Source organism: Agelaius phoeniceus, chromosome 15 (genome assembly GCF_051311805.1).
Source record: "Agelaius phoeniceus isolate bAgePho1 chromosome 15, bAgePho1.hap1, whole genome shotgun sequence".
In the NCBI taxonomy this organism is placed as follows: domain Eukaryota; kingdom Metazoa; phylum Chordata; class Aves; order Passeriformes; family Icteridae; genus Agelaius; species Agelaius phoeniceus.
Window position 1 is genome coordinate 9750368 of NC_135279.1, and position 24594 is coordinate 9774961.

Sequence of the window (24594 nt, forward strand, 5' to 3'; positions counted from 1 at the left end):
AGCACAAAGAAAACACTGTAATAACTAACACAATGACCCTTTCAACAAGGCAGGCGAGCAGCCTTCTTAATGAAATCGGACTTAATGTTCGTTTGGACCAGACAGTGAAAGAAAATCTCTCACCAGCACATCACAAGGCCAATAATGTGTAAACAGATAATAGCAAGAGCTGTGTGGTTCATAATTAATTCAGAGGAGATGGCATTTCTGCCTTCTTCCCATTTTGGTCAGTCATTGAAGACAATTTGCCTCAGCCTGTGTGAAGTATCATATTTCCGAATTAAATCCTTCAAGTCCCATAATGATAGAACTAACATGAAGTAATAAAATAGCAATATTTATATCTACTGGACATTGCAGTTATTGGGCAGAATTCTAGACAAACCTCTGAACCCATAATCTTCTAGTCATAGCCAAATCAATTTCAAAATTGACAGAAATATAAAAAATGCAGAAAATATTTAAAATATTATTTATAAATAAATGGTGATGATAATGAACAGTGTAATTAATACTCTAACACTGAGGCTGAGTGGTTAAAAGTTCAACAGGGCCTTGAAAACAATGTGAATTTGTTCAATGATTTTTGCAAGCAGAGGTTTATCCAGGATAAAAACCTCTGTGGGTCTCAGATGCTTGGGGTGACCTTTCTCTGACCAACTTTTTCCCTGATGAATACCTATTTAGGGCCCCCTTTGTGCCTGAGGTTGTTGCTGTGTCAGGTAGAGCCTCTGCTCAGGCTTCAGAATCCTCCCCAGCTTGGTGGCTCCCAGCTCAGCCCATGGTATGTGTACCAAATTGGCAGCTGTCAAAATTATTCAGCTTAGAAATGCATCAGACACGGCAGTTAATGACCCAAACTGAAAAACAAGGGAAGAAACACAAGATCTTTTCAGTTCTAGGGGCCGAGGGCTGAACACCCTGTGCTACAGGTGGAGGCTGGGGCAGGGACATCTGCCCACCTTCAGCCCTAACAGCCTCTACAGCCACGTCTCTGTTATCAGTGCCTTCAAACCACATCTCCCTTATTGCAGCAGTGTGGTGTGACCCAGCTCTAGCACTTGTTTAAGGGCAAAAATAAATTATTATATGACCTCACTGAACTCGTGATTGAAACACTGACATAGTGGGATTTTTAAACAAACTTTCTTCTAGTAACATTTGCACCAGCTCAGAAAATCCCACGCTACGTGCTCTGACCACATCATGAACAAGGGCTCATCTGGATGCTGAACAACATCCCCTGCTTGGGAGGAGCATGTTTGCTTTCTGGCAGGATACAGCTTTCACACAGACCACAGCAGACACCAGCATTAAGAATGGATTCACGCAGTCACGGAGGCTGAATATTACCATTACTGGGACAGTACCAAATACAGAAGATACCCTGTCTTAAAAATCTTTATTTTCAATGCAGAAACCGAGGATAATGACAAGAAATCTTTAGGGAATATCACAATTTCCATAGCTTGTGATGCTAATTACAGTCATTATCAGAAAGTCTAAAAAGTTCTGCCTGTTTTTTGTTCTCTGCTCATGGTGGCTGAGCTGTGAGATGAACTCAGGATGCAGTAACAGTACTAAGCAAAAAACTCCTCAAATCCTAAAGCCCATTTATTTTCAAACACTACTACCTGAAGTTTCTCTAATAGCTCAAAAAGCCCTCTCCTATGTACATACACACACATAATCCAAGATAAATTATTTTCTCTAAGAGTCATATCCTTTGAATGCACAACTAAAACATCCTGTTTATGGGGTTTGTTCATTGATTCTGCATATTTAATTTTTTTTAGAGTTAGCTCCTTTTCCTCTCACCTCTTTCACCATCATGAATATGAAGAAATTTCCAGAGATTATCTGTGAAGATTTATGTTCACCAAAACTGTCCACTTGCCTGCAATAACACAGATTCTTTGCTGGTCTTCTAGTTTTGGACTGGTTTTATCCCCAAAACTTTAATGAAATAAAAAGAACACCTCCTAAATCATTTACTGCTCTAGCTACAGGTGTTCATATGGCCCAAGGCTGGATCCAAGGGTTTACACCACTTTACACTTCTAAGGAATTTGGGTGTGCTGAGGAGGGTCAGTGATCCATTGTCAGTGTGACAACACGGGACACACACATTCTGTACTCTGCTGAAGCTCCTCCATTAGAAAGATTAACAAAATCAAGGAAGAGGAGGTCAGATAATTGTTTTAATACTTGAACAACAAATTAAACAGAGTGCTGGAGCTGGCACTGCTCACACAAATGCTGCCCACTCACCCAGAGTCTCTGGTCACTGTTTCCCACTCACGGTCCAACCAGCCACTCACCATGGAGCCCCAAAGCAGAGGTGGAGAACCTGCCTTGCCAACTCACACATTACAGCAGATTGCCTGCTGATTACACCTTTCCTCTTCCAGAAAACAATTCCAAACAAATAAGGCATAGTATTTGCCTGGGACAGCTTCCACAAACAGTAAAAACCTCAAATAAAAACACAGGCTGGGAAGTCTGGCCGGATGAGAAGTCGCTTCCTCTCCTGGTGCATTTTTATATACATCAAAAGCTATTCTCACACACTCTTGACATGTTAAATGTGAAGTATTTAACTGTCTACATTATCCTACCTATTTTATTTTGAATATCTCAATGCCCCTGTAGTGATCTGGGAATCTTCCTTTTTTCCTGTAAATTTTTTATTAGGCACCTCCTAATCTCTAAATATTTAAGAGCTTTATTTGTTTGACACACTGAATTAATTGACTATTAATACAAAACCTCCCACAAAGAAGCTGCAGATATAGTACCTCAAGCTGTGATTTCTTCACTTCTCACAGCCTAAGGCCTTGATTCTTCAATTACACACATTTATCTGTACTATGGTGAAGAATCCCAAAGGGACGACTCACGCGAGTGAAGTTAATCACATTTGTGAAGATCCAAGTCCCGTAGTTCTGGCTTGGGACTGCATTTGGATGAGACATCTTTAGGGAACTGAGATCTGAAGAAAGCAGCACGAGCAGTGCAGTGTTTGATTCTTCTTATGAATAATGTTAGTGTGATAAACCTGAAGGCAAAGGTGTTTTTATACCTGAAACTCAGACTGGGGAATGCCCAGGAATGGTTCACACCCACAGCCCCACCAATGGCTTCCTGACACAAGAACTCTGCAAACCTGGATGCCCCTGTCTGTCCACCTGTAAAATCAGGGGAATAACATGGATATGTAGGACAAAAACTCAGGGATGAATAATTTAAAGACATCTCCACTGTTTTTCAATCTTTATATGAATCCAATGGAAAAGAAGTGATTATGAACTGTTTAAAATCAATGGATGAAAGCCCCATGAAAAGCTATAAATCCAAAACTGTGAACCCACCAGCCCTTCCTTAATTAATCCCACTGTCCTAACAAGCTTAGTGCATTACATCTCCTAATACATTAAAAATCAACCATCCCAGTATACTATTTAAGAAGGTAACTGTGCCACAAAGTTTATTGTGACTACTGAGTGCTCTTATGAGTCAGTGCACTTGAACCTTTCTGTCTTTGTCATCACTCCTGCTCTTTACAGAGGGAAAGGGCTTTCATCTGTCCATTACCTGTTTCATCTGTTCATTACTCCTGACCTGTTGTTTCAGCACCCACACACAGCTTCAGGGCAGGGCTCAGCCCAGGGACCAGATGGTCCCAAAAGGAGGGAGGTGGGAGCAGGGAGCAGTGAGGAACACACAGGCCTGAACTGTCAGTACATCTAAACCCACTGGAGATGCTGAACATGGGCATGCGAAGGCTCCAAGAGGAACCTGTGGCCCTGAGCAGCACCAGTGAGTGCTGACAGCTCACACACATCGCATCCTGTACACCATGACCTCTGGCCTGCTTCCTCCTGCCTGGCAATGTATCTGTTTTCTAGCAAGTTTTAGCAGATTTTAACCTGTGCTCTCTGATTGTTTTTAATGTGTATTGGTGGAGGGCTCAGAGAAGTCACTCTTTCTCCCACAGTCCCTGGGGATGCCCCATGCAGCCCCCAGCTGCTCCAGGACCCCACCTGCAGAACCAGCAGCTCCTCTGTCCCAGTGTGTCCCCAGAGGTCACCCTGCAGCCTGGATTCTCACCATTCCCACAGAGCCTGCAGAGTCATCTCAAGTGTTACTGTGGGAAAATCTGGGGAGCAAGGGAATGCTCCTCTCTGTTGTCATTGTATTTCAGGGGTTCCATACTGTTGCCTCCTTATGGCAAGAGTTCCACACCTTCTTGGTGTTTCTTGAGGGCAGCTCCTCAGAGCACTGACTCTTTCTTCTTCTCACAGCAGCCAACTGACTCCAATTCCCCCTCACCCAGCCACCCCACTCTCTTATAGCACTCTTCTTCTTATTGGCTACAGCTGTGGCCTGTTAAAGTCAGGCCTGCTCCTACTCTTTAATAATTACCCCAGCTGCAACTCCTTAGGGCAAGATTACTTTCTATACTACCTTTATTTTCTAATATTCTATCCCCCTACACCTCCCCACCCCAGGACACCTCACCTTTGTCTGAGGGACAGCAGGACATTTTCCAGCCAGACTTTACCAAGTGTAGGCTCCAAGTTCTGCCCTCTGCACAGAATGCTCTCAGACACACCTGCTCCTGAACAGGGTGGGTTTGCACAGGCAGCCTGCAGTGCCCATCATTAATTAAACCCCTGCTCTAATTTTGTTTCCCACACATCCCAGAGACACAAAAACATGTTCTGAGCGTCATCAATCTATAACTGGGCCAAACTGGCTGTTTAGGAAAAATCAAATTAATGTGAATGCTAATGAACAGCAAATCTCAGCTCATGCACACGTCAAAGGAACAAATATACTGAAAGAGGAGGCAAATTAAAAAAAAAATAAATCTAAGTTTAGATTAATTCTTAGAAGGGAGAAGCTTTTCCATGTTAAATTCATGAACAAAAAAAATCTTTGCATTGATGTTTTAAGCCACGTAGCACCAATTTGCCAGTGTTACTGAAACTTCACCACAACCAAAAGCAAATTGGATCCTTTGGAGTTTCTGTTATTAATCAGACATAGACTGAAAAATTCTTAAACACAAATTCAGCAATTCAAGGAAAGCAAACTGACTTAATGAGAGCAAAGTTATTACACAGCATTGATATTTTCTGAGCCTGTGTACACTAATGCTTACCCAAGGCACAGCAGTTTTACTCCACAAGCTACTGTCAGAGTCTGGTTTGGGAGTATTCTGAGTGCCATTCCTAAACTTGAGTGCTGCTCCTAGAAGCCACAGACCTTTACAAGCAGGTGTGAGGTGTAAATTGATATTTTTGTTTCAGTGCATTGAGAATAACTTCTAGTAATGACTGCTGCAAATGAACAACACTTTCTTTTCTAGGTGAAATCAATTGCCATTGCTTTTTAGGCACCACTGAGCTGTATTTTGGTACAGGATTTGGGGAGTTTAATATATATGTAATGCTGGCTGGAATTATGAAAAGTTGTTACAATTTTAATCCTGGAAGAAAAAAAAATGGCTTAATTCTTTACTGCAGTCAGCTAGCCTGGTTTACAGAATACAGTAAGAAATTACCACCACATCAACACTTACAAAAACAAAGCCTAAGTTCTTTAAACTGTCAATTCAAGAATATGTGGAGCCTCTGTGATACAGACATGAGACCTGACCACACAGTACACAGTCCAGCTTTAAAGAATAACTCCATTAAATCGGCAGACATGTTTTCTTTCGTTGGTGATTAATTTTTTCCCTCCCCCCAAGGGAAACTAATGGGAGACCTCTTTAATTATTAGAAGACATTCAAAACTATATTACAGTATCACTATGTGAATATAGGACAGATTTAGATGACAACGTTTCCAGGTTTGTAAAATACAATATTTCAGAAAAATAAAACTTATTAGAATATGTTCTCATCAAGCCTGGTCATCCAGGTTATGTTTGCAATTCTGCTGCTGGTTTAAGGTGGGACTTTTAGCAAATTAGTTAACATCTGTTTCCCCATTTGTAATTGGCAGCTACCAAAATGTCTCTTCCTCATACAACTGAGGTCACAATGAATCAAGTCAAGCTGTGGTGCAGAAGCAAAGACATGCCATGAAGACAGCTGCATTGTGGATTAACTTTTCTGTTTGTAAAGTGCAGGGTATCAACAGCATGGACAAAAAAATGAGCCCTTGGAAAAAGAGAGTGAGAGCAGAATGTCTTGCACTAAGGTTATGTATTTAACAGTTTTACATGAAATATTCATATATAAAAACTTTTTTAAGTGCTTTTCTCCAATTTAAAAATCTAAAGAATTCAAAAATAAGGCATTCAATATTTGAAAAAGTACAGATTTACAAAATGTGTATATTCTGTCATGAAAACTCCACACCAACATTATACACTTGGAAAAAAAATACAAACAGGATATATTACAAATTTATGTAGCAATAACTTAGTTCTTACCATGCAATAAAAAGGACGTTAATTGAGATACACAAGCTTTTAGCTTCCCCTAAACTGGAGGGCTTAATTTTGTTTGCAAATGAGTTTTTATGCAAATTCATAGAACTGTGGCACTTGAAATTTCTGGTAGCCTTTCTATTGAGAGTTAAATTGTACATAATGATTATGAGGATGGAGAGTAACACAGCAGCTGTTACGAATCATTCCAACTTTGTTCGACAATAGCTGAAACTCTTTTCTCATATTCACGTTTGTTCTCCTGGTAAAGTTGTGCTGCCTGACTGTTTGCTGGACTGTTTGGATTGGGTTCATCAAGCAGAGACTGGAAAAAGGGGAAAATATAATGTGAGACAAACCAACACATGTAAATCAAGAAAAAAAAAAATCAACTTACTTTCAAGTCAAATGTGTTTCAGAGGCAGACACAACTCAGAATGGTCCAGTTAAAAAACCTAGTTAAACTCATGGTTAGGCACCCCTAATTATATTACTGACCCACAAATTACACCCTGCCTAAGCATCAGTGCTGCACACACTTGTAGCTTCACAAACCAGAGACAGTTTGTGCTAGTCAGCACTATGGAGCTAAATGACTATTTGGCAATTACATTATACTGTAATTCAGGACTAAAGAGGGCTAAGATATCTACTACAAAACATCACTGTTGAAAAATTAGAAAATCACACAGAAGCAAAGGAATTGTGCACTTGCACTGTGCCAGGCCATTTTTACTTATTCCAAGTAGTGTGTTTCAGCAATATTGTCCCTTTGAGGGCTTCACCGTAAAGTTAAACGCTTCAAACATGAGGCAATTTTCTGCATCTGATATCCTATCTTGAGTAAAAACAGTTAAAAATGAACACAAACCAGTAACTGCTTTCCTGTGCAAAAATATATAATAGCAGTTTTGTATCTCAGAATCAGTGACTACCTAGCATCTTTGTCTTTATTTGATCTAAAAATACTGCTTAGCTCATAAGGATTTGAAGCTTCCCTTGATACAGACACCTGGCTAACCTCATGACTGAGCTGTGAATTCTGGAAGAGAGACCAACAATAACATAATTATTTGGTAAAACAGATGCAAAGTTACCTGAATTGAAGTTAAAATAGATGAAACATCATATGTTGGACTCCAGCGATTCTGAAGAATATCTAAACATATGCTGCCATCTGCATACACTGTAAATACAACACAGGTGTCACTTAGAAACTGTCAGATTTATGGCACTGCTCAGGGCAGAGTTATTGTTCCAATTCAGTCTGTGCTGAGATTATTAATGCTTTAGGAAAGAGGACAGCAGTTTGCCTCACCATCTTCAGTGGCCTGACACATAATTTGAAGATTTATTACTGAAATTAACAGAACGCCCAAGAGGGAAAGAAGCAAAGTCTGAAGATTACGGCATCAGCACAGGAAGGGGCAGATTTGGTGTCCTGCTCCTCCAGTGTGCCTGACCCACAGGGTCACAGTGGAGAGTCTCCCAGAGAGCAGCAAGGCTCCACTGCAGGAGTGGAACCCCTCACACCATGAGCAGGGACAGCTCCTGCCCCATTTTCACACACTCACTATGAGAGGCACCAAGGCAGACAGTAGAAAATATGGAAAAGTGCCTGAAATCCTACTTCTCTCTGGATACCTATCAGTCCTATGGAGTTCACATGAACCTGAGACTCACTGCTCAAACTTCGACACCTTTGTCTTCCAGCTTGTTCCCAACAAATTACAGACCTTGTGGCAGAGACAACCTGGCCTGCACAGTATGTGAGGTATAATTTCTACAGAGTAGCAGCAGGCAGGATTTTTCCTGCACTCAGCAAAACCTATCAGTGCTGGGGGAGGCAGCACAGTGCACTCTCCTAGCTGCCCTCATCACTGAGATGGGGTCAGACTCCTCCTCTACAACTGAGCATCCTCATTTTCTTCCCTGTGCTGTCCTGGTGGGCACAGGGCACCAGATGAAAGCAGGGACTTGGGTGAAACCTCACCTGGCAGGAATAATTAACACTTGGCTCCAGCAGTTCCCTGCAGCTCATGCTGTGGCTGCACAGACATAGCTGCTGTTAAATGGAAGTGGGCAGGAATCTGCAGCCAGAACTGCCTCTCTAAACCAACCTAAGTGCAGCTGCTGCTGCTGAAAATACTCACAGGCTTTGCTACTGAGGCTACATATTGATTAGTAAGAGGCAGATAGCTGCTTCTTAATAGCATCATAACTCTCAATTTTTCATCAAGCAGTTGCTGTCCTAGACATCTACTTAGGAGATGGCAGTGAAGAGAGATTAAGCATTCTGGAGCTGCAGAGAATGCCTGACCACACTGTAATATTTAATGAGTATTACAGCTAAATAAAGATGGTTTACTCACCATTTGGATGGAACATTTTTGATAAAAACCTAACAGTTGGAGGCTTATTTGGATATTCTTCAGAAAATTCTATTACTAGTTTAAAAGTACCTGTCCAAACAAAGATAAATAAAATCAGATAATTAACAACAAAAGAACATATCCAAGAACATAGACAACAAATTAATTTATGTGCTCCATGACCAGTATTTCTCCTCACCATATCTAAAAAAAACCAACACTGAATCTGATTGCTTTTCATATATTTCAAGTGATATTGGAACTATGGAATGACTGCTTAGAGTAACAAACCCAGCAGCAGTGGTTGGGTAGGAGCTTGGAGACTCACTGCATACATGGCAAAGGCAGTATCCAACATTATCCCACTTTTCCATGACCCAGGGATGCTGGGGCCAGGGACTTGGGTGACTTTAAGGCGTTTCATTAAGAAGGCATTGTGGTGCCAGCAAAGAAACACTGGAATTTCATAATCAGCAATCTCAGTCTTTGGAGCTCACAACTGATTCACTGAAAACCTTTGTTATGGATCAGTGAATAATTTACTGTAATTCCTCCAACCCAACACAGAGAAAAACCCATCTGCTGCCAATTACTGCAATAATACTATAATTATTAAACTCATTATTCCTCATATGCCTGAGGGAGGGTCATTACACACCAGCTTTCATGTTTATGTACAAATCTGGGATTCCCTCAACCTCACTGAGTTCTATCTATATTGAGAACATCTCAAGGTTTTTCACCTGTTCTTCATTAGGAGAACAGTGATGAATCAAACATGCCAAAAGATGAAACGAGAAAAGCTCTTGTTGAGCTCAGCTAAAGAGATGTGCAAACACACCTGGCAGTGTCAGGCCAATAATCCCTGCTAAAAGCTCTTGTGGGTATGTATGAAAAAGCCTTGACAGAAGCACTGCTTCATAGTTTTCTAACCAACCATGAGCCAGCACAATGAGACACTGCTTAGATTAAGATACATATTTTTGTAGCCCTCATTGCTTCACTTACTTGGTTTGTTTCAAATGATACACATCTATTATTTTTCAAAAGCAGAACAATGTTAGTACTGTTAACATTTATTAGAATGACAAAAGATACAAAAGTCAGCAACTTACCATCTTCAAAAGGCGTCCCTTCTGGCCTGAAAGGTTTTAAAAAAATAACTCCAGTTAAAAGTGGTCATTACCTACTTCCACACAGGCACAATAAATGTATATCTTCTTTCTCATCCTCTCCAAGATACAGGCAGAAGGAATAATTTAAATTATTAGAGAAGCATCCAGAGGTAATCTCTGAGAGCTTTGTTGTATTTAAGACATGTCCCACAGTCACCTGCTATTTGGGACATCAACTTTATCATCATCCCAAACAATACATATGCTTTAGGTGACTAGTTTAGAACAAATGAGCAGATTATTAGCAAGCACACTTCAGTTTGATGAAAGGATATTAAGTCCTCTTCCACAGGATCCATACTGTAACTTCCCAGACAGATCCTGTACCTTGTCCTACTAGGATTCAATCCAATCACTAATACATCTGGATTTAATGGCTGAGAACATGTGGCACTTATGTACTTTAAAGAAGAATTCTGCTTTTTCATAACACATGTATAACCTATTTTTCATAACACAGTATATAACCTATTTATTAAGCCACATGCAAGCTTTATTCAACAAAAAAGCTGAACAAATTTAAAATTTAGGTTTTTTCCTTCCTAACCAGTCCCCGTTATCTGTGAAAAGAGATTTTTACCTTGGCTATTTTTTAAGTTTACTGACTTTACATACATGAAACAAGAGAATAACTGTAAATATAAACATCAGGTTGTCATATTTAGCCCTCTAATACTGAATTTCATAGCGACCAAAAACTCTTACCCAAATATAACTGCATTCCATTGCATTATGTTATTCTCAGATGGTGCACCACTGACACCCACAGGAGGGTCTTCTTGCAATCTAAGAATTACAAACATAGAATGACAAGTCATATATATGAAATATTTCCACCTGCAGATATAACTTACCAGTAATATCCACATTTTATAAACATTTTCTCATTCCAGATCAGAGAATACACAAAGCATTCCATGCAGATTATCAACACTCTGAAAGACAGACCTACAAGGCAATGCACATCAAGATTTTCTCATGTTTTACACTGAGACACAAGGGCACAAGAGGTCTGATTAAGTGTTCAGGGAGCAAAGGATTAACTGTAAGAATAACTTATAGCACCATGGACAGCTGGGATTTATGGTGCTACACTGTGAACTATGAGAGAGCAATTGCTGCTGGCTGCCACAGTGAAGAGGAGAACAAGCTGCAGGCACAAGCAAGAGCTGAAATCCAGGCAGTGGCACACACACACAAGGGACTCAGGGCAGGGACCATCAGGGGAGCTTTTCCTGCATCCCCGGATCCATGTATGACAAGTGGCTATATTTGGTATAAGCCTATTTTGACTGACAAGCTGATTGCCTCAAAAGAGAGCAAAGGGGAAACCTGCATGCTGCTACTTCCTCTTACCAGCCCCACAAATGTGTTTATCTCTAAAGCAATTACAGGAACATTTAAAATTATTTTTAGTTCCTTAATCCACGGACTAGGCAAAAGCATGTTGCTCACTGAAAGCTTCACAAACTTGAACCAGAAATATGTACTGCAGCCAAAGGACAGGATCCAAATGCCCCCCTGTGCCCATCACTGATCCATATTAAGGATCACAAGACCCTGACAAATGTACACCAGCAGGTCCCAATCAATCCACCTGCTCAAACCCCCTCAGTGACAGCTCCTACTCCCCTCACCTGTTTTACCTCCACAGTTATACAGGAATAAGGAAAATGCAGTGACTGCCCTTGTGTCACAAACAACTCTTGAGTGTTACCATGAGGTTTGATAATATCACAGCACACTTATAAACAAGTCACTACAAAAAGCTCTGCAGACCAAGAGACAAATTCTAACTCAATGCCACATGCAAATGCAGATTTACTGAGAGCTGTCAGCAGCACAGGCAGGCAATCCTCCCTGCACTTGCACTGCCTCAGCCTGGGGTAACACCGTGGGTTGTCCAAGGATGCTGAGCAGTGCTGCTGCCCTACAGAGCCTCTTTAAACTCTGTGTTTACATCTCTGCTCTTTGAGCACACACAGTCCAGACAGCTGAGTATCAACAGCATAAACCACCTACTATTTTGGTCAGGGAAAGCAGGAACAGGATTTCTTCCTACGTGACAGCCAGGCTGCAGGCCAGCAGCAGTGCCTGAGCATTAGCCCGACAAAAGCATCTGGGAGATGACTTTGGCTTTTAGATCAACTTCAAAGCACGTGTGCACCCTGCTTGTCACAGGGTCTAACTACAGACAGGATCTGGCAAGGACTGCAAACAGGACTAATCATGAAAGTCCTAAACAGCAGGAAAAATGTGGTTTGAGTACTCCCTTTTTATCAGCAAAGTAAATAAATAACCTTTTATTTATTTTGGTTTATTCAAACAAATTAGAGGAGGTAAGAAATCTGCTGAAGTTCTCTCTCTTCACTGCTCCTGACAATCACAGTATGCAAAAGCAGTTTATATTTAATGAAGTGAATCAGAGCTCACAGCACACTGTCTGTTTTTTCAGTATGAAGTACAAGTAACATAAGAAACAAAACTTGCAGCATAAAAGAGCAGAGTAAAACAAAAACTGACATGAAAAAGTTACATAAGTTTTGGAATATCAAAGTCGCTAGATATATGACAAATGGATTTGATTTACATTGTCTACTTGGTTATATTTTTCCACAGCTTTAGAATCTTCTCTCCAGCCTTAACTTCAAAATTATTAAACCATTCCTTGTAGGAATATGAAAGCATAAAACCCACATCTGATTGCAATCTTGAAAAACTGAGTTAGTCAGCCTGAAAAAAAATCACTGGTTCATCTGTGTAAGCAAATACAATAAAAAGTCTGAATATCCTGTTTTGATTTGAACAGGAATCAAGCAACACCCACTTAACAAACACCAACACTCGCACAACAGCAGGGGAGGGCTCCACTTCCCAAAAACCTCCTCCTGCTTCCACATGCACGAATCAGGCTTTTGTCGCTGATGCTTTACGTGCAGCCACGTAAAGCAACTACAATACACGTCAAGTGTTTACTGATGTGTTTTCAGGGCCTGGTATAACATAGCTATGCTAAAAAAAGAGACACTATCAAAGCTGACTCACCTCCAACTACTCCTGAGCGACCCAGCCTGGAGAACTCTTACTGTACATCCTACAAGGAAACCTCCCACCCTTTTCCACACTCTGTTCTAAGTATGTTTACGTGTCAGACTGGAAATAATTTATTCCAGAGTCAGTGGTTCAGTCATTAACATTTAAAAGTGCAACTAATAACTGCTCCTTTAGCAGTTCGCGTATATTACACAAGAATCTTTACGATTGCAAACTTTAAACACACTATCACACGATTGTATATAAAAACATTAAAGGGCATTTTGGTTCTTATAACACACAAACGAAGCGTTCGCTAACTCTTTGCGCTTCGTTTCCAGGTGCCTATCACAACAAACTTATTTTCAGAGAGATCCCCTGATCAGCAAGCCCGGAACACTTGTGAATTCTACCCGAGCTATCCCAAAGCCGGAGCCGGCGGGTTGCGGCCGCACTCCGGGGTGCGGGCCGGGCGGCCCGGCACGGACACGGGCACGGGCACGGCCCTGCCAGCGGAGCGGGCCCGGCCCGGCAGGGCCCGCAGCCCCGCCAGCCCGGCGCCCCGTGACCCCGCGGGCACTCCCGGCTCCGCAGACACCGCTCCAACTCCGATCCTCACACGCCCCCAGCCGTCGGCGCCCGGGCGAGGCGGCTCGAACAAAGCCGGCGCTGCCCGGCGGGACCCCTCGCTCCCCCGGCGGTGCCCCCGCTCCCCCCGGCTCTGCCGCTTCCCTGCCCGGGGGGGCTCGGTGCCAGCCCCGGGCGCGGGGCAGCGGCGGGTCCGGCCCCGCTCACCTCTTGAAGTCGCGCATCAGGCGGCGGCGCGCCGGGGTGGACATGGCGGAGCCGCGGCGCCGCCTCCCGCCCGCGCTGCTGCGCGCCCGCACAAACAACCCGCAATGGCGGCTCCGCGCGCGGGGCGGGGCCTGCGCCGGCCGCACCACTGCGCCTGCGGGGGGGGGCGGGACCGCACCATCGCATCACGCGGGGGGGAGGCGGCTCCGCGCTCGGAGGAGTTTGGGAGGAGGCAGCGGGAAAGGGCCGGGAGAAAGCGGGAATGCCGGGGACAGGCCCCGGGAAAGGGTCCGAGAGAGACTCGGGAGAGAACCGGGACTTCCGGGGGGAACAGGGTCTGGGAAAGGGTCGGGAGAGCACAGTCGCACCATGGGACAGCCGCACCCGGGCCCGGCCGGGCAGCAGCGCTGCCTGACGCTCCCGGAGCGTTTCAGCCTGGGATTTTCTCCTTGCCAGGCACTCCAGCTCACTGCGGTTTAGCTGAACTTGTGCGAAGCACACAAACAATTACTCGAGGTCAGATTACAAGGTTGTACGTTTAGATTCTTCTGTGCTGTGTATTCAGCCCGCTCCCACTATTTGCAGTAACTGGATGTTTTAAAAATTTAGTTCTTATCAATTTTTAATTTGGGATAATGGTCCATTTTGCCATATGGGTCCCTCAGCATTTCTTTAAATTCCCTCTAAATACAGACTGATGTCCTGGCTCTCAGCCCTTTTTAAAAATCCCATTACTCCAACAGACAGAGCAGGTCTCTTTGAAGTCGTGACCCAGTTCTTGCATGCAGTCTTGGAAGTTATCCCTGAACTTGGATTTGTGTGGTTTCATGTGCCTCCCTGCTTTTCTTTCAGATGATTGTAAGGAGGTCAAAACATCATGGGACTCATAATGAAATGACAGAAATAAACACTGTCTGCATCCCCTGCCCGTTCCCTTTGCCTCCAGCCATCCAGGTGGTGGAACAGCACCGGCCCAGGGTTTAACAGCACAAAGCTCAGTGCTGCTTTTTCACCAAGCTACTGCCAGCCCTGCTGCAGCAGCACCAGGGTCTGGGTCATTTAGAAGTGGAATTTGCATTTTACATGGGATGGGATTTAACTCTGCAAAGATTTACTCAGACCACTTTAATCCAATGCCCCACCTTAGTGCAAATAGTCAGATGCCAAAAGTGAGGAATTCACACAAAGCCTGGTACTGCAGGGGAGCAAGCTTTTCCAAAAGGCTCGGTAATAGGAAACTATAATACCCCAGCCACTAAAACATGATTCCCCACACTAGTGAGGAATGGTTCCTGGCAAGCAATCCCCTCCTCTGGACTCTTCTCCTCCCACCACACACGTTCCCATTTTTCATTCCACTGCTCCTTTACCTTTATCCAGCTTTTATTTTGCTCCTGTTAACTTGGAAGGCAGAAAGCAATCTGTAAAAACCAATGCAAGCTTGGACCTGTACACAAAATGAAGGTCACTTAACAACTTTAATTAATTCAGTATTAGCAAGCACTGCTTCAGAGCCCAGACAGGGCATCCCCTGTCCCCAGGGCAGCTCTCTGCCCTTTGAAGCCCAAGTCACCCTCAGCCTGTGCAGGGAAATAAACAAAAACCAAACAGCAGCACCAAGCTGGAACTGCATCTGACAGCAGAACCGGCCATGGAGAGGGACAGCAGAGCTGGCCATGGAGAGGGACAGCAGAGCTGGCTGTGGGGAGGGACAGCAGAGCTGGCCATGGAGAGGGACAGCAGAGCTGGCCATGGGGAGGGACAGCAGAGCTGGCCATGGGGAGGGACAGCAGAGCTGGCCATGGAGAGGGACAGCAGAGCTGGCCATGGAGAGGGACAGCAGAGCTGGCTGTGGGGAGGAACAGCAGAACCGGCCATGGAGAGGGACAGCAGAGCTGGCCATGGGGAGGGACAGCAGAGCCGGCCATGGAGAGGGACAGCAGAGCTGGCCATGGAGAGGGACAGCAGAGCTGGCCGTAGAGAGGGACAGCAGAGCTGGCCATGGGGAGGGACAGCAGAGCTGGCCATGGGGAGGGACAGCAGAGCTGGCCATGGAGAGGGACAGCAGAGCTGGCCATGGAGAGGGACAGCAGAGCTGGCCATGGGGAGGGACAGCAGAGCCGGCCATGGGGAGGGACAGCAGAGCCAGCTGAGAGGCATCTCCCAGCCCTGAAGATCGGGGCCATCCTCCAGCCAGCCCTGTGGCTCCCCAGGGCCCTGTGCCAGCCGGGGGTTGCATCACCAGGCCCTGGTTCCTCCCCGAGCTCCCCAGCACACATTGGCCACGGCAGGGACGGTGTCTTTACTGCACCAGGGCTGGGCCATCCCCAAACACCCCTGGGATTATCCACAAGCACTTCCTGGCGAAGATATTTCAGCATTGTGGTAGGGATTTCCCCTAAAAGCTCAGTTTGAGTTCAGACCTCTGCCTGTGAAAAGTCCCCAAGAATTTCAGTCTGGACATGGGTCAGGCTGGCTTTTCTCCTTGCCAGACACACCAGCTCACTGTGATTTAACTGAAGTTGTGCAAAGTACAGAAACAATAACTTCTGGTCAGATTGCAAGGGTATAAATTTAGATTCTTACTTATTTGGATTCTTACTTCTGTACTTTATATCCATCCCATTTCCACTCTTTGCAGTAACTGGATATTTTAAAAATTTAGTTCTTATCAATTTTTAATTAGGGATAATGGCACATTTTGCCATATGGGTTCCTCAGCTTCCCTCGAAGCTCCCTCTAAACACAGACTGATGTCCAGTGAGAGTGTAGCCCTCAATTAAAAAAAAGGAGGAGGAGGTGTAATTAAAATAACATACTTCTATATTGAGTTAAAACCAGCTTTGTAGTTAACCTAAAACTGCTTCAAATTATCAGCAGCTAGTAAGGTACAAATTAAATGGTAAATGGACCTCAGTGTGAAAAAGTATATTTTTACTGTGATTCTTTTAATATAGCAGTTCTTATACATGATTTATTAGTGTAAATAAAACACATTCAAGAGGATATTTTTAAGCTGCTGAAAGGAGCTGCTCCTTTCTTTGCTGTATTCCTGGTGCTGCTGTATTGGTTCAGAGCCTGAAGATGCACCATGAAAAGTAATGTGGTAAATGTGTTTGAATATTGGAGGAAGGCTGAGGGAGCAGAAACAAAGACTTTTAGCGTGTTTTCAAATTAATGACAGTCTTTAGTTAAGCAAATTACAGTTTTTGTTGTCAGCTTTTTAGAGGAAGTCTCTATGAACTGAAATAAAAAGCCATGGTAGAAAGTGTTTTTCTTTTTTACCAACAATGATTTCATCATAAGGATATTGTTAACCTGATTCATGTATTTAAGCAGAAAGAAAAGACTTCACTTAGTGTTGGAATTTATCAGTCATACAATTCTAGATTAGCTCCAGTGTTATTTCCATGGATTAGATAACAAAGGACTTAAAAATACCTTTTCCAGTTAGAGCAAGCAATTGAGTACCTTCACAACAATCATGAAAGAGCTCATGGAAAGATTAATCATAAATAAAATGTTATTGCTTCTAGAGCACAACTTTACCATTGTGATTTGTCATACAGGTATCAAATGTGTTAATTTTTTATTAAGAACAAGGATCAGTGTTGTAGTTTAAGGCTTCCAGCTGGTATGAAATTGCCTGCACAATTGGAACATTGGACTGAATGACTGAAGGAGGGCTTGGGTACCAGCAGTGCTGCTCCAGAGAACCAAAAGCCAAAAGTGTTCAGTACTTGGCATTCCCACCTTGTCCTTCTCCTTCACTCTGTCTTCTGTCTTTTAATCACTTCTGGTTTGTCCTGCTGCTGCTGGGTTGGGTACTGTGCCGAAATCTGTACTGTACTGTGCCAAAATCCTGCTCCCTTTTGCTCATCACCTACATTAGCTGCTGCTAATTGCAGTAGGATCAGGACATTGATGACTTTGGGAAATGAGGGCACTCTGTGCCTCAGAGTCAGTTCTGATGTAGCAGGAGGATTTTTTCAGTCCGTGCTTTCATGCCTTGAGTACTTTTAAAACAAACAGAATCTGCTTCTTATTAAACTGTATTGTTTGGTTTTGTTGGGTTTTTATTTTTTCCCCTTCCTTTGTTATACACCATGATTTCATCTGAAAATATTTTGTTAACAAAAAGTGGAATTACTGAACTTTCTGATTTAGGTTTTGCTTGAACATGAGCTGCCCCTGGTGATGTTTACACAGATTATGTGCTTACACAATGGCACAGGGCTCCTTAACTGATTTCAAGAGACCCTACACATAAAAAATAAATGTGTGGGGTTTTTTGGAGGGGAATGGCACTTCTGATTCAACTGTATAGAAAAAGCAGTTTCCTGCATATGAACTTCTGGATACAGTACCACATTAGCAAAAGGAAAATAATAATATAAAAGCTAAATTAAATTAGTGACATGTAATGTGCCTACATTTAAGGTCAGAGTTACCATTATGTTCTGATTCCAGATTCAGTCAAAGCAGTGCAAAGTTCATCTTTAAAAATAGCACTGTTATTTTATAAACTAAACAGCAGAGTTGTTTTATAAACCTGTAGAAGATGGTAATCTGTGTTATTCACAGGTAACCTGTGCCTGTTTGCCCTGCAGATGGTTTTCCATATTGTCCATATCAAAAACATCCATCAGTGCTGGCACTGAGCCCCTGGATGATCAGTGACAAGGGCTCTCTATGGAGCAATGCAAGAGAAAATGCTGGAAAAGTGAGGAAGAAACAATGTGGAACTTTGGAGACACAGCACACATGGTTAACAAGGTGGTAATTTATAAGTTTTTCCAAGTGTGTACTTAATTTCCATTAAAGACTTTATTCCGTATAAAATTCTGTTGTTGTCCACCTACTATTATGAAATTCTGTAGAGGTTTGGAATTGTGGAGAGGAGAGGGAACTCCTGTGCTAAGTCATGGTATCACTCATGCTTTAGATATTGATTATTATTATTATTAGTAGTAATAATTATAACAACAGTACCCTGCAGCAGTTATTCTGGCAGTGCTGAACTATAAGCATGGAGGTAAATAACAAGCCAGGATAATTCCCTTAGTCCCAAACCTCAAATCCAGTTTATAGAGCAGAATGAGTCAGTGGGAAGGATTCTTCTCTGAGAGGAAGCACAGGGAGGAGCAGAGCAGTGTTGGATATTTGGATTCATTTCAGTTTTGAAGACAGTAGGCTTTTTGATGAGAGATTTGGAATTGGTATTTTACCAATCCCCACAGGGATACGAAAAAAGAATATGGTATACAATCTTTATATCTCTTTTAACCAGCTGATTTATTGTCTGTTCATAATATCCTGTTTGTCAAGCAGCTGGATACTTCCAGAAAAAATTTGGAGGTTTTTATGGGCACCGGGATTTTCAGGGATGATACTTCTGAAGTTCAGCATCCTAAAAAATGCAAAGAAAAGGTTTCTCCATCTCACTGCTTTACTTGAAATGCTATCTCCTATTAGAAACCCCATTTCCTATTAGAAATCCCATCCAGTTACAGTCTGTTACCCCAAAGTCATATGGGGAGTTCACAGGGTTTAATTGGTTTGTCCACACAGGAAGAATGTGGCATATCAGAAATTGCTAATTAGAGAAGTTGGGATTTTCAGAAATGCCAAGGAGATTCAGAAGTGTAAGTGCCAGTCCACAGTTTTCTAAGTATTTCAGTTAATTTAAATTCACTGATGTTATAATTACTATATTCACTGAGATGCAGTTGCAGGCATTAATGGTTAAAAAAAAAGTGTTGTGTTCAGACATTGACTTTTGTTTCCTCTGATGTCAGTGGGAATGGGAATGGATTTAAATTTTGCCATTTCCATTAAGCAAAATCAAAAATCCAATAGGCAATTTCCTGCCATAAAAAGATCTGAGAGAACAGATGGAAGAAGAATAATCTAATTGAGATGCATTTTCTTTTTTACTAGCTTGCTCTATTTCATTTTTAAGAGCATACCTAAAATGTCTTCTTCCACAAAGAGAGCTTGTTCATTAAGTCTTCGAATAAATGACAAGCAAAAAGCTTTTTTACAAATCCAGAATGCTCGTGGTGATAGCAGACATTTTTAATAACTGATTAACACCATCACAGCTCAAACACAAAGGATGAAGCACTCTGTTGAAGACAGCCCAGTGAAGCTTTCACCAGCAGCAGGCTCTTCTGACTCATTCTTTCTGTTGCAATAGAAAATGCAGTTGCTGCAGAGGAATGAAGGATCTCATTCATTTCTAGGGGACAGGGAAAAGGAAAGACCAGAGGCCAAGTTTTCCTCCCACGGCTCAGTTACAGAAGGGGTTACTCCTTCTCTCTCTCTCATTCTGTCCTTCCAAATCTCTGAAAGCTGTAGTGGGATGTGTTAAAATCTCCAGAGTCATTGATTTTGTTGATGATGGATTGGCTTAGTGTTACAGATACATTTTCAGAAGATATTGAGTTAAAACAACTAAGTTTAACGCTTGAAATTAAATGGAGCTTTGGAGAGAAGGGAAAGCAATTTATCCATTAGGCTATTTAGATTCCCCAGAAGTCTTTGTAACCCTTCAAAATCCTTCACAAACATTTTAGACTTTCAGGAGGATTAATTTTATTTTTTCTTAGTATGCTTATTTGGGTTTCTTTTCTTTTCCATGTAAGATGAATCCCACAGAGACAGCATAAAGGGATTCTAAAGTGCCCCCCTTCAGAAGTGGTAGCTGGAAGCTAAATAGAAATGGAGGGATGGAGGATGTTCTTTCAGAATGAGGACATGATGCAGGAAGTTGGTCTCTTCCTCCAGCTTTAGAGGGGTATTAGTCCATCCATTTCAGACATCAGATTTATTTGTTTATGTTGGAAGCATCTGTTTTTTCTCCAAACAGCCAGGGAAGAGAAGCAGAGATTCTCAAAAAATGCTTTACATGACTCAAATTAGGCAATAATTATACTATTTAATCAGATGTTCCAAACTGCTTATGGAAGATAGGGATCCTGCCTTTCTCATGTGGGCCCTTTAGTTCAAGAAGTTCTAGACTGACTTAAAGTTGGGAAATATCCCTCAGGTATGCAGAAGAGGAACACATGGAGGTGGATAAAGTAAAATCAGCTCTGGAAACACTTCTGGCAGGGAGTCTGAACCCACCTGAGCTGGGCTGAAAACCCATTGTATCTTCTGACACACAGAGAAGATCCTGCACGTTGGAGGGAGAATCTGTAGTCAGAGATGCTGCATTTTCCTGGCTGCCCAGAAGTTTTAAGAAGATGATCTTATGTGTCTTAATTTCCTACTCCATGCTGAAAAACTGCACAGCTCTAAGAACTTCAGGCTCTGTTCATGAGTGTGAATCACATCCAAAGAAACGTAAATGATAGGGCAGCACATGTAAATGCAATTTGGAAATAAAGATGCAAGGACTAGCTAAAGAGAGGTGAAACAGCCTCAGCTATCTGACAGTCCATTCATAACCTCTATCTAGCAAATTAGAAGAGTATTTTGGGACAGTCCTCAGCCAGCAGAGTCCTCCTAGAGGGAATAATTTCTCCAGTATAATTTAGATAAAACTCTGGGGCCCTTACCTACCCTAGAACTAGGAGCTAAAATAATAACTCACCTTCCACCCACCCACTGTACTTATTCAAAATGATGAGCAAAAACTGTGAACTAGGTTACACAGCAACAGAATAAGGCACAGACATCCCAGATGTTACTGAAGTAGGTGCAATGACAAAAAATATATGAGATCATTTAAGTAGAGAACAGACACTGAATAGCACTAGATGAGAAGACTCTTAATAATTTGATTATACTAATTTATGGTTTATCTAATGATGTGAACAGATATCACTCCATAACTATGTAGACATTGGAAAACTGCTTCTGTAGAACAAATTGTCCTTGATTTGTGTGTGAGTGTGCAGTAAAGGAGAGATATTCAGAGGAGCCTGAGAATGTCCCAAAAGATCCCCTAAAGCCCGTATTTCCCTAAAGTTCTATAAGATCTTTCACAAAATATTGATTATATGTTCTCTCACACAAGAGTAGACTCAGAGACAGTGGCCAAGTCTTCACTTTTTGAGCCCCTCCTCAAAAGGCGTAACTGTATCATGGAAAAGCACCAGATTTGGCCCTTTGCAGAGTGAAGAAATCCCACAGTGAACAGTGAAAAAAACCCATTTTGTTGCCACCAGACAGAGGGTGAGTAACTAAAGCAAACTTCAGTTGAATAGCAGATACCATGCAATCACTTTTTAATATATAAAGAAGAACCAACAGATTGTTGGAGCTTAGTAAACATAATTTCTGGGTTTTAGCTTGTTTAATGCTTGGCTTGGCCACAAAGAGAATTTTATAAAATTTTTTTATAAGAACCTCTAGACAGCACTTGGCGTAAGACAATTTTCAAATGTTGAACCATTTCCCTGACGCCATGAGAGGGCACCACGGCGTGACACAGCGTTAAGCATTGCTATGGAGCGATTTCCCTAAAAATTCCCGGGTTTCAGGCGTGTTGTGCCGAGCCCTCCGAGCCAGCAGGTGTGGCTGTGGAGCCTCTGAAAGGCGGGGATCGCTTCCATCAGCCCTGACCTGTGGAGCTCCTGAAAGGCGGGGATCGCTTCCATCAGCCCCGGGCTGTGGAGCCCCTGAAAGGCGGGGATCGCTTCCATCAGCCCCGGGCTGTGGAGCCCCCAAAGGCGGGGATCGCTTCCATCAGCCCCGGGCTGTGGAGCCTCTGAAAGGCGGGGATCGCTTCCATCAGCCCCGGGCTGTGGAGCCTCTGAAAGGCGGGGATCGCTTCCATCAGCCCCGGGCTGTGGAGCCCCCAAAGGCGGGGATCGCTTCCATCAGCCCCGGGCTGTGGAGCCTCTGAAAGGCGGGGATCGCTTCCATCAGCCCCGGGTTGTGGAGCCCCCAAAGGCGGGGATCGCTTCCATCAGCCCCGGGCTGTGGAGCCTCTGAAAGGCGGGGATCGCTTCCATCAGCCCCGGGCTGTGGAGCCTCTGAAAGGTGGGGATCGCTTCCATCAGCCCCGGGCTGTGGAGCCCCCAAAGGCGGGGATCGCTTCCATCGGCTGTGGAGCCCCCGAAAGGCGGGGATCGCTTCCATCAGCCCCGGGCTGTGGAGCCTTTCTGAATCACGGGGATCGCTTCCATCAGCCCCGGGCTGTGGATCCTTTCTGAAAGGCGGGGATCGCTTCCATCAGCCCCGGGCTGTGGATCCTTTCTGAAACACGGGGATCGCTTCCATCATCCCCGGGCTGTGGATCCTTTCTGAAAGGCGGGGATCGCTTCCATCAGCCCCGGGCTGTGGATCCTTTCTGAAAGGCGGGGATCGCTTCCATCAGCCCGGGCTGTGGATCCTTTCTGAAAGGCGGGGATCGCTTCCATCAGCCCGGGCTGTGGAGCGGGGCCAGCGCTCGCTCCCTCCCAGCGAGGATCCCCAACAAGTGCCTTCCCCCTGGGAGATCCCGGGGGAGCTGTAAACACGAGTGTGTTTGTCTTCTACACAGACATGATGTGAAAAACGCCAATCACTTGTTTTAAATTTTTTAAAAAGTTTAATAGTGATAAAATGGTTATAAAAATAGTCATATAATTAGAGTAATAATAATTTGGAGAATTTGAATTAGGACAGAAAGAGAAAATAAAAACAAAGAGTTATGGACAGTCCAGGTACATTTTTCTGGGCAGCATAAGCCCAAAAAGGACACACGTTAACAGAGGATTAACCCTTAAAAACAATAACCTGTTGCATATTCATACATCTCATACATGATGCATAAATTCCATTCAAACACAGGATTCTGTCTGGGCATCGTCACCTTCTTCCTCTTAATCCTAACGGCGTCGTCCTCGCTGAACGAGGTGGAAGAAGTTCATTTCTCCTGATAATGGGGCAATAAATTCTCTTTTTCTGAAAGATTCAGGTGTCCTGTGACCACTATCTCCGTGTGAGACCTTTCTTTAGAAAAAAAGTATCCTACAAAGCATAGTTTTTAACATTTTGTTATAACCTAAAACTATATTTAGCACACTACTTAAGAGAATTAATACAGCATTACTTTCTAACACAATACATATAATATTCATTTTAATATTTGTGAAAAGCCAATCATAAAATACGCATTTTTCACACATAACGTCGGGATTTTTACTGCAAAGGAAAAGTTTTTGGTTGTGTCCTTTGCTAACCAGCTCCATTATAATGCACACAATTGCCATTATCTTTGCAAATATGAGGGATTTGGCGCTCTGAGTTGTTTAATAGCAGATTTACTTTAGATGCTGGCGTATGGTTTAAGAGAAAATGTTATTTAATACAGCTTAAAAAAATCATCATTTGCTACCAGATTCTTACCAACCCTGAAAGCCAACTTCTCACAAGAAACAAAATCAAATTCTCCTTCAAAGCACTGAGTAACAGCAGAGATGTAGAGCTGCTGAAAGATGAGAATTGCTGATTTTAATGCCTGTCAGAATGGTGCAGGATATGAGAAGGTGAGAACTGCTCTTCTTAAAATATTTATTGCTGCATAAAATTGTTATTGTAATTACAACCTACTGGTGATTTTAAACAACAGCATGAGAAACATCTTCACTTGTTAAAGGACATTCCAGGTAGGGTTATGAGATATCTTTAGGGGGCTGTGCATTTTTATGGAATATTTCTCTTGCAGATGATCCTCTGCTATTTTATTCCAGATATGTTCAGAAAATGCTGGACTGAGTGTTCCAGCTGATGTTTTGTCATAGTTTCCAAAAATAAAAGAAAGTAAATGAAGGTTGTA

At 42.9% G+C, this 24594-nt stretch overlaps 1 protein-coding gene across 1 annotated transcript; it reads right to left on the minus strand.

Annotated features, from left to right (window-relative positions):
• Window positions 1-6199: 6199 nt before the first annotated feature.
• UBE2B (ubiquitin conjugating enzyme E2 B) lies at window positions 6200-13955 on the minus strand. Its single transcript, XM_054643214.2, has 6 exons — window positions 13821-13955; window positions 10698-10778; window positions 9933-9958; window positions 8818-8907; window positions 7543-7631; window positions 6200-6770 (listed from the first exon to the last, which is right to left on the minus strand). Exons 1-6 carry the CDS (start codon window positions 13862-13864, stop codon window positions 6642-6644), a joined length of 459 nt encoding a protein of 152 aa, XP_054499189.1. The 5' UTR covers window positions 13865-13955; the 3' UTR covers window positions 6200-6641.
• Window positions 13956-24594: the final 10639 nt, after the last annotated feature.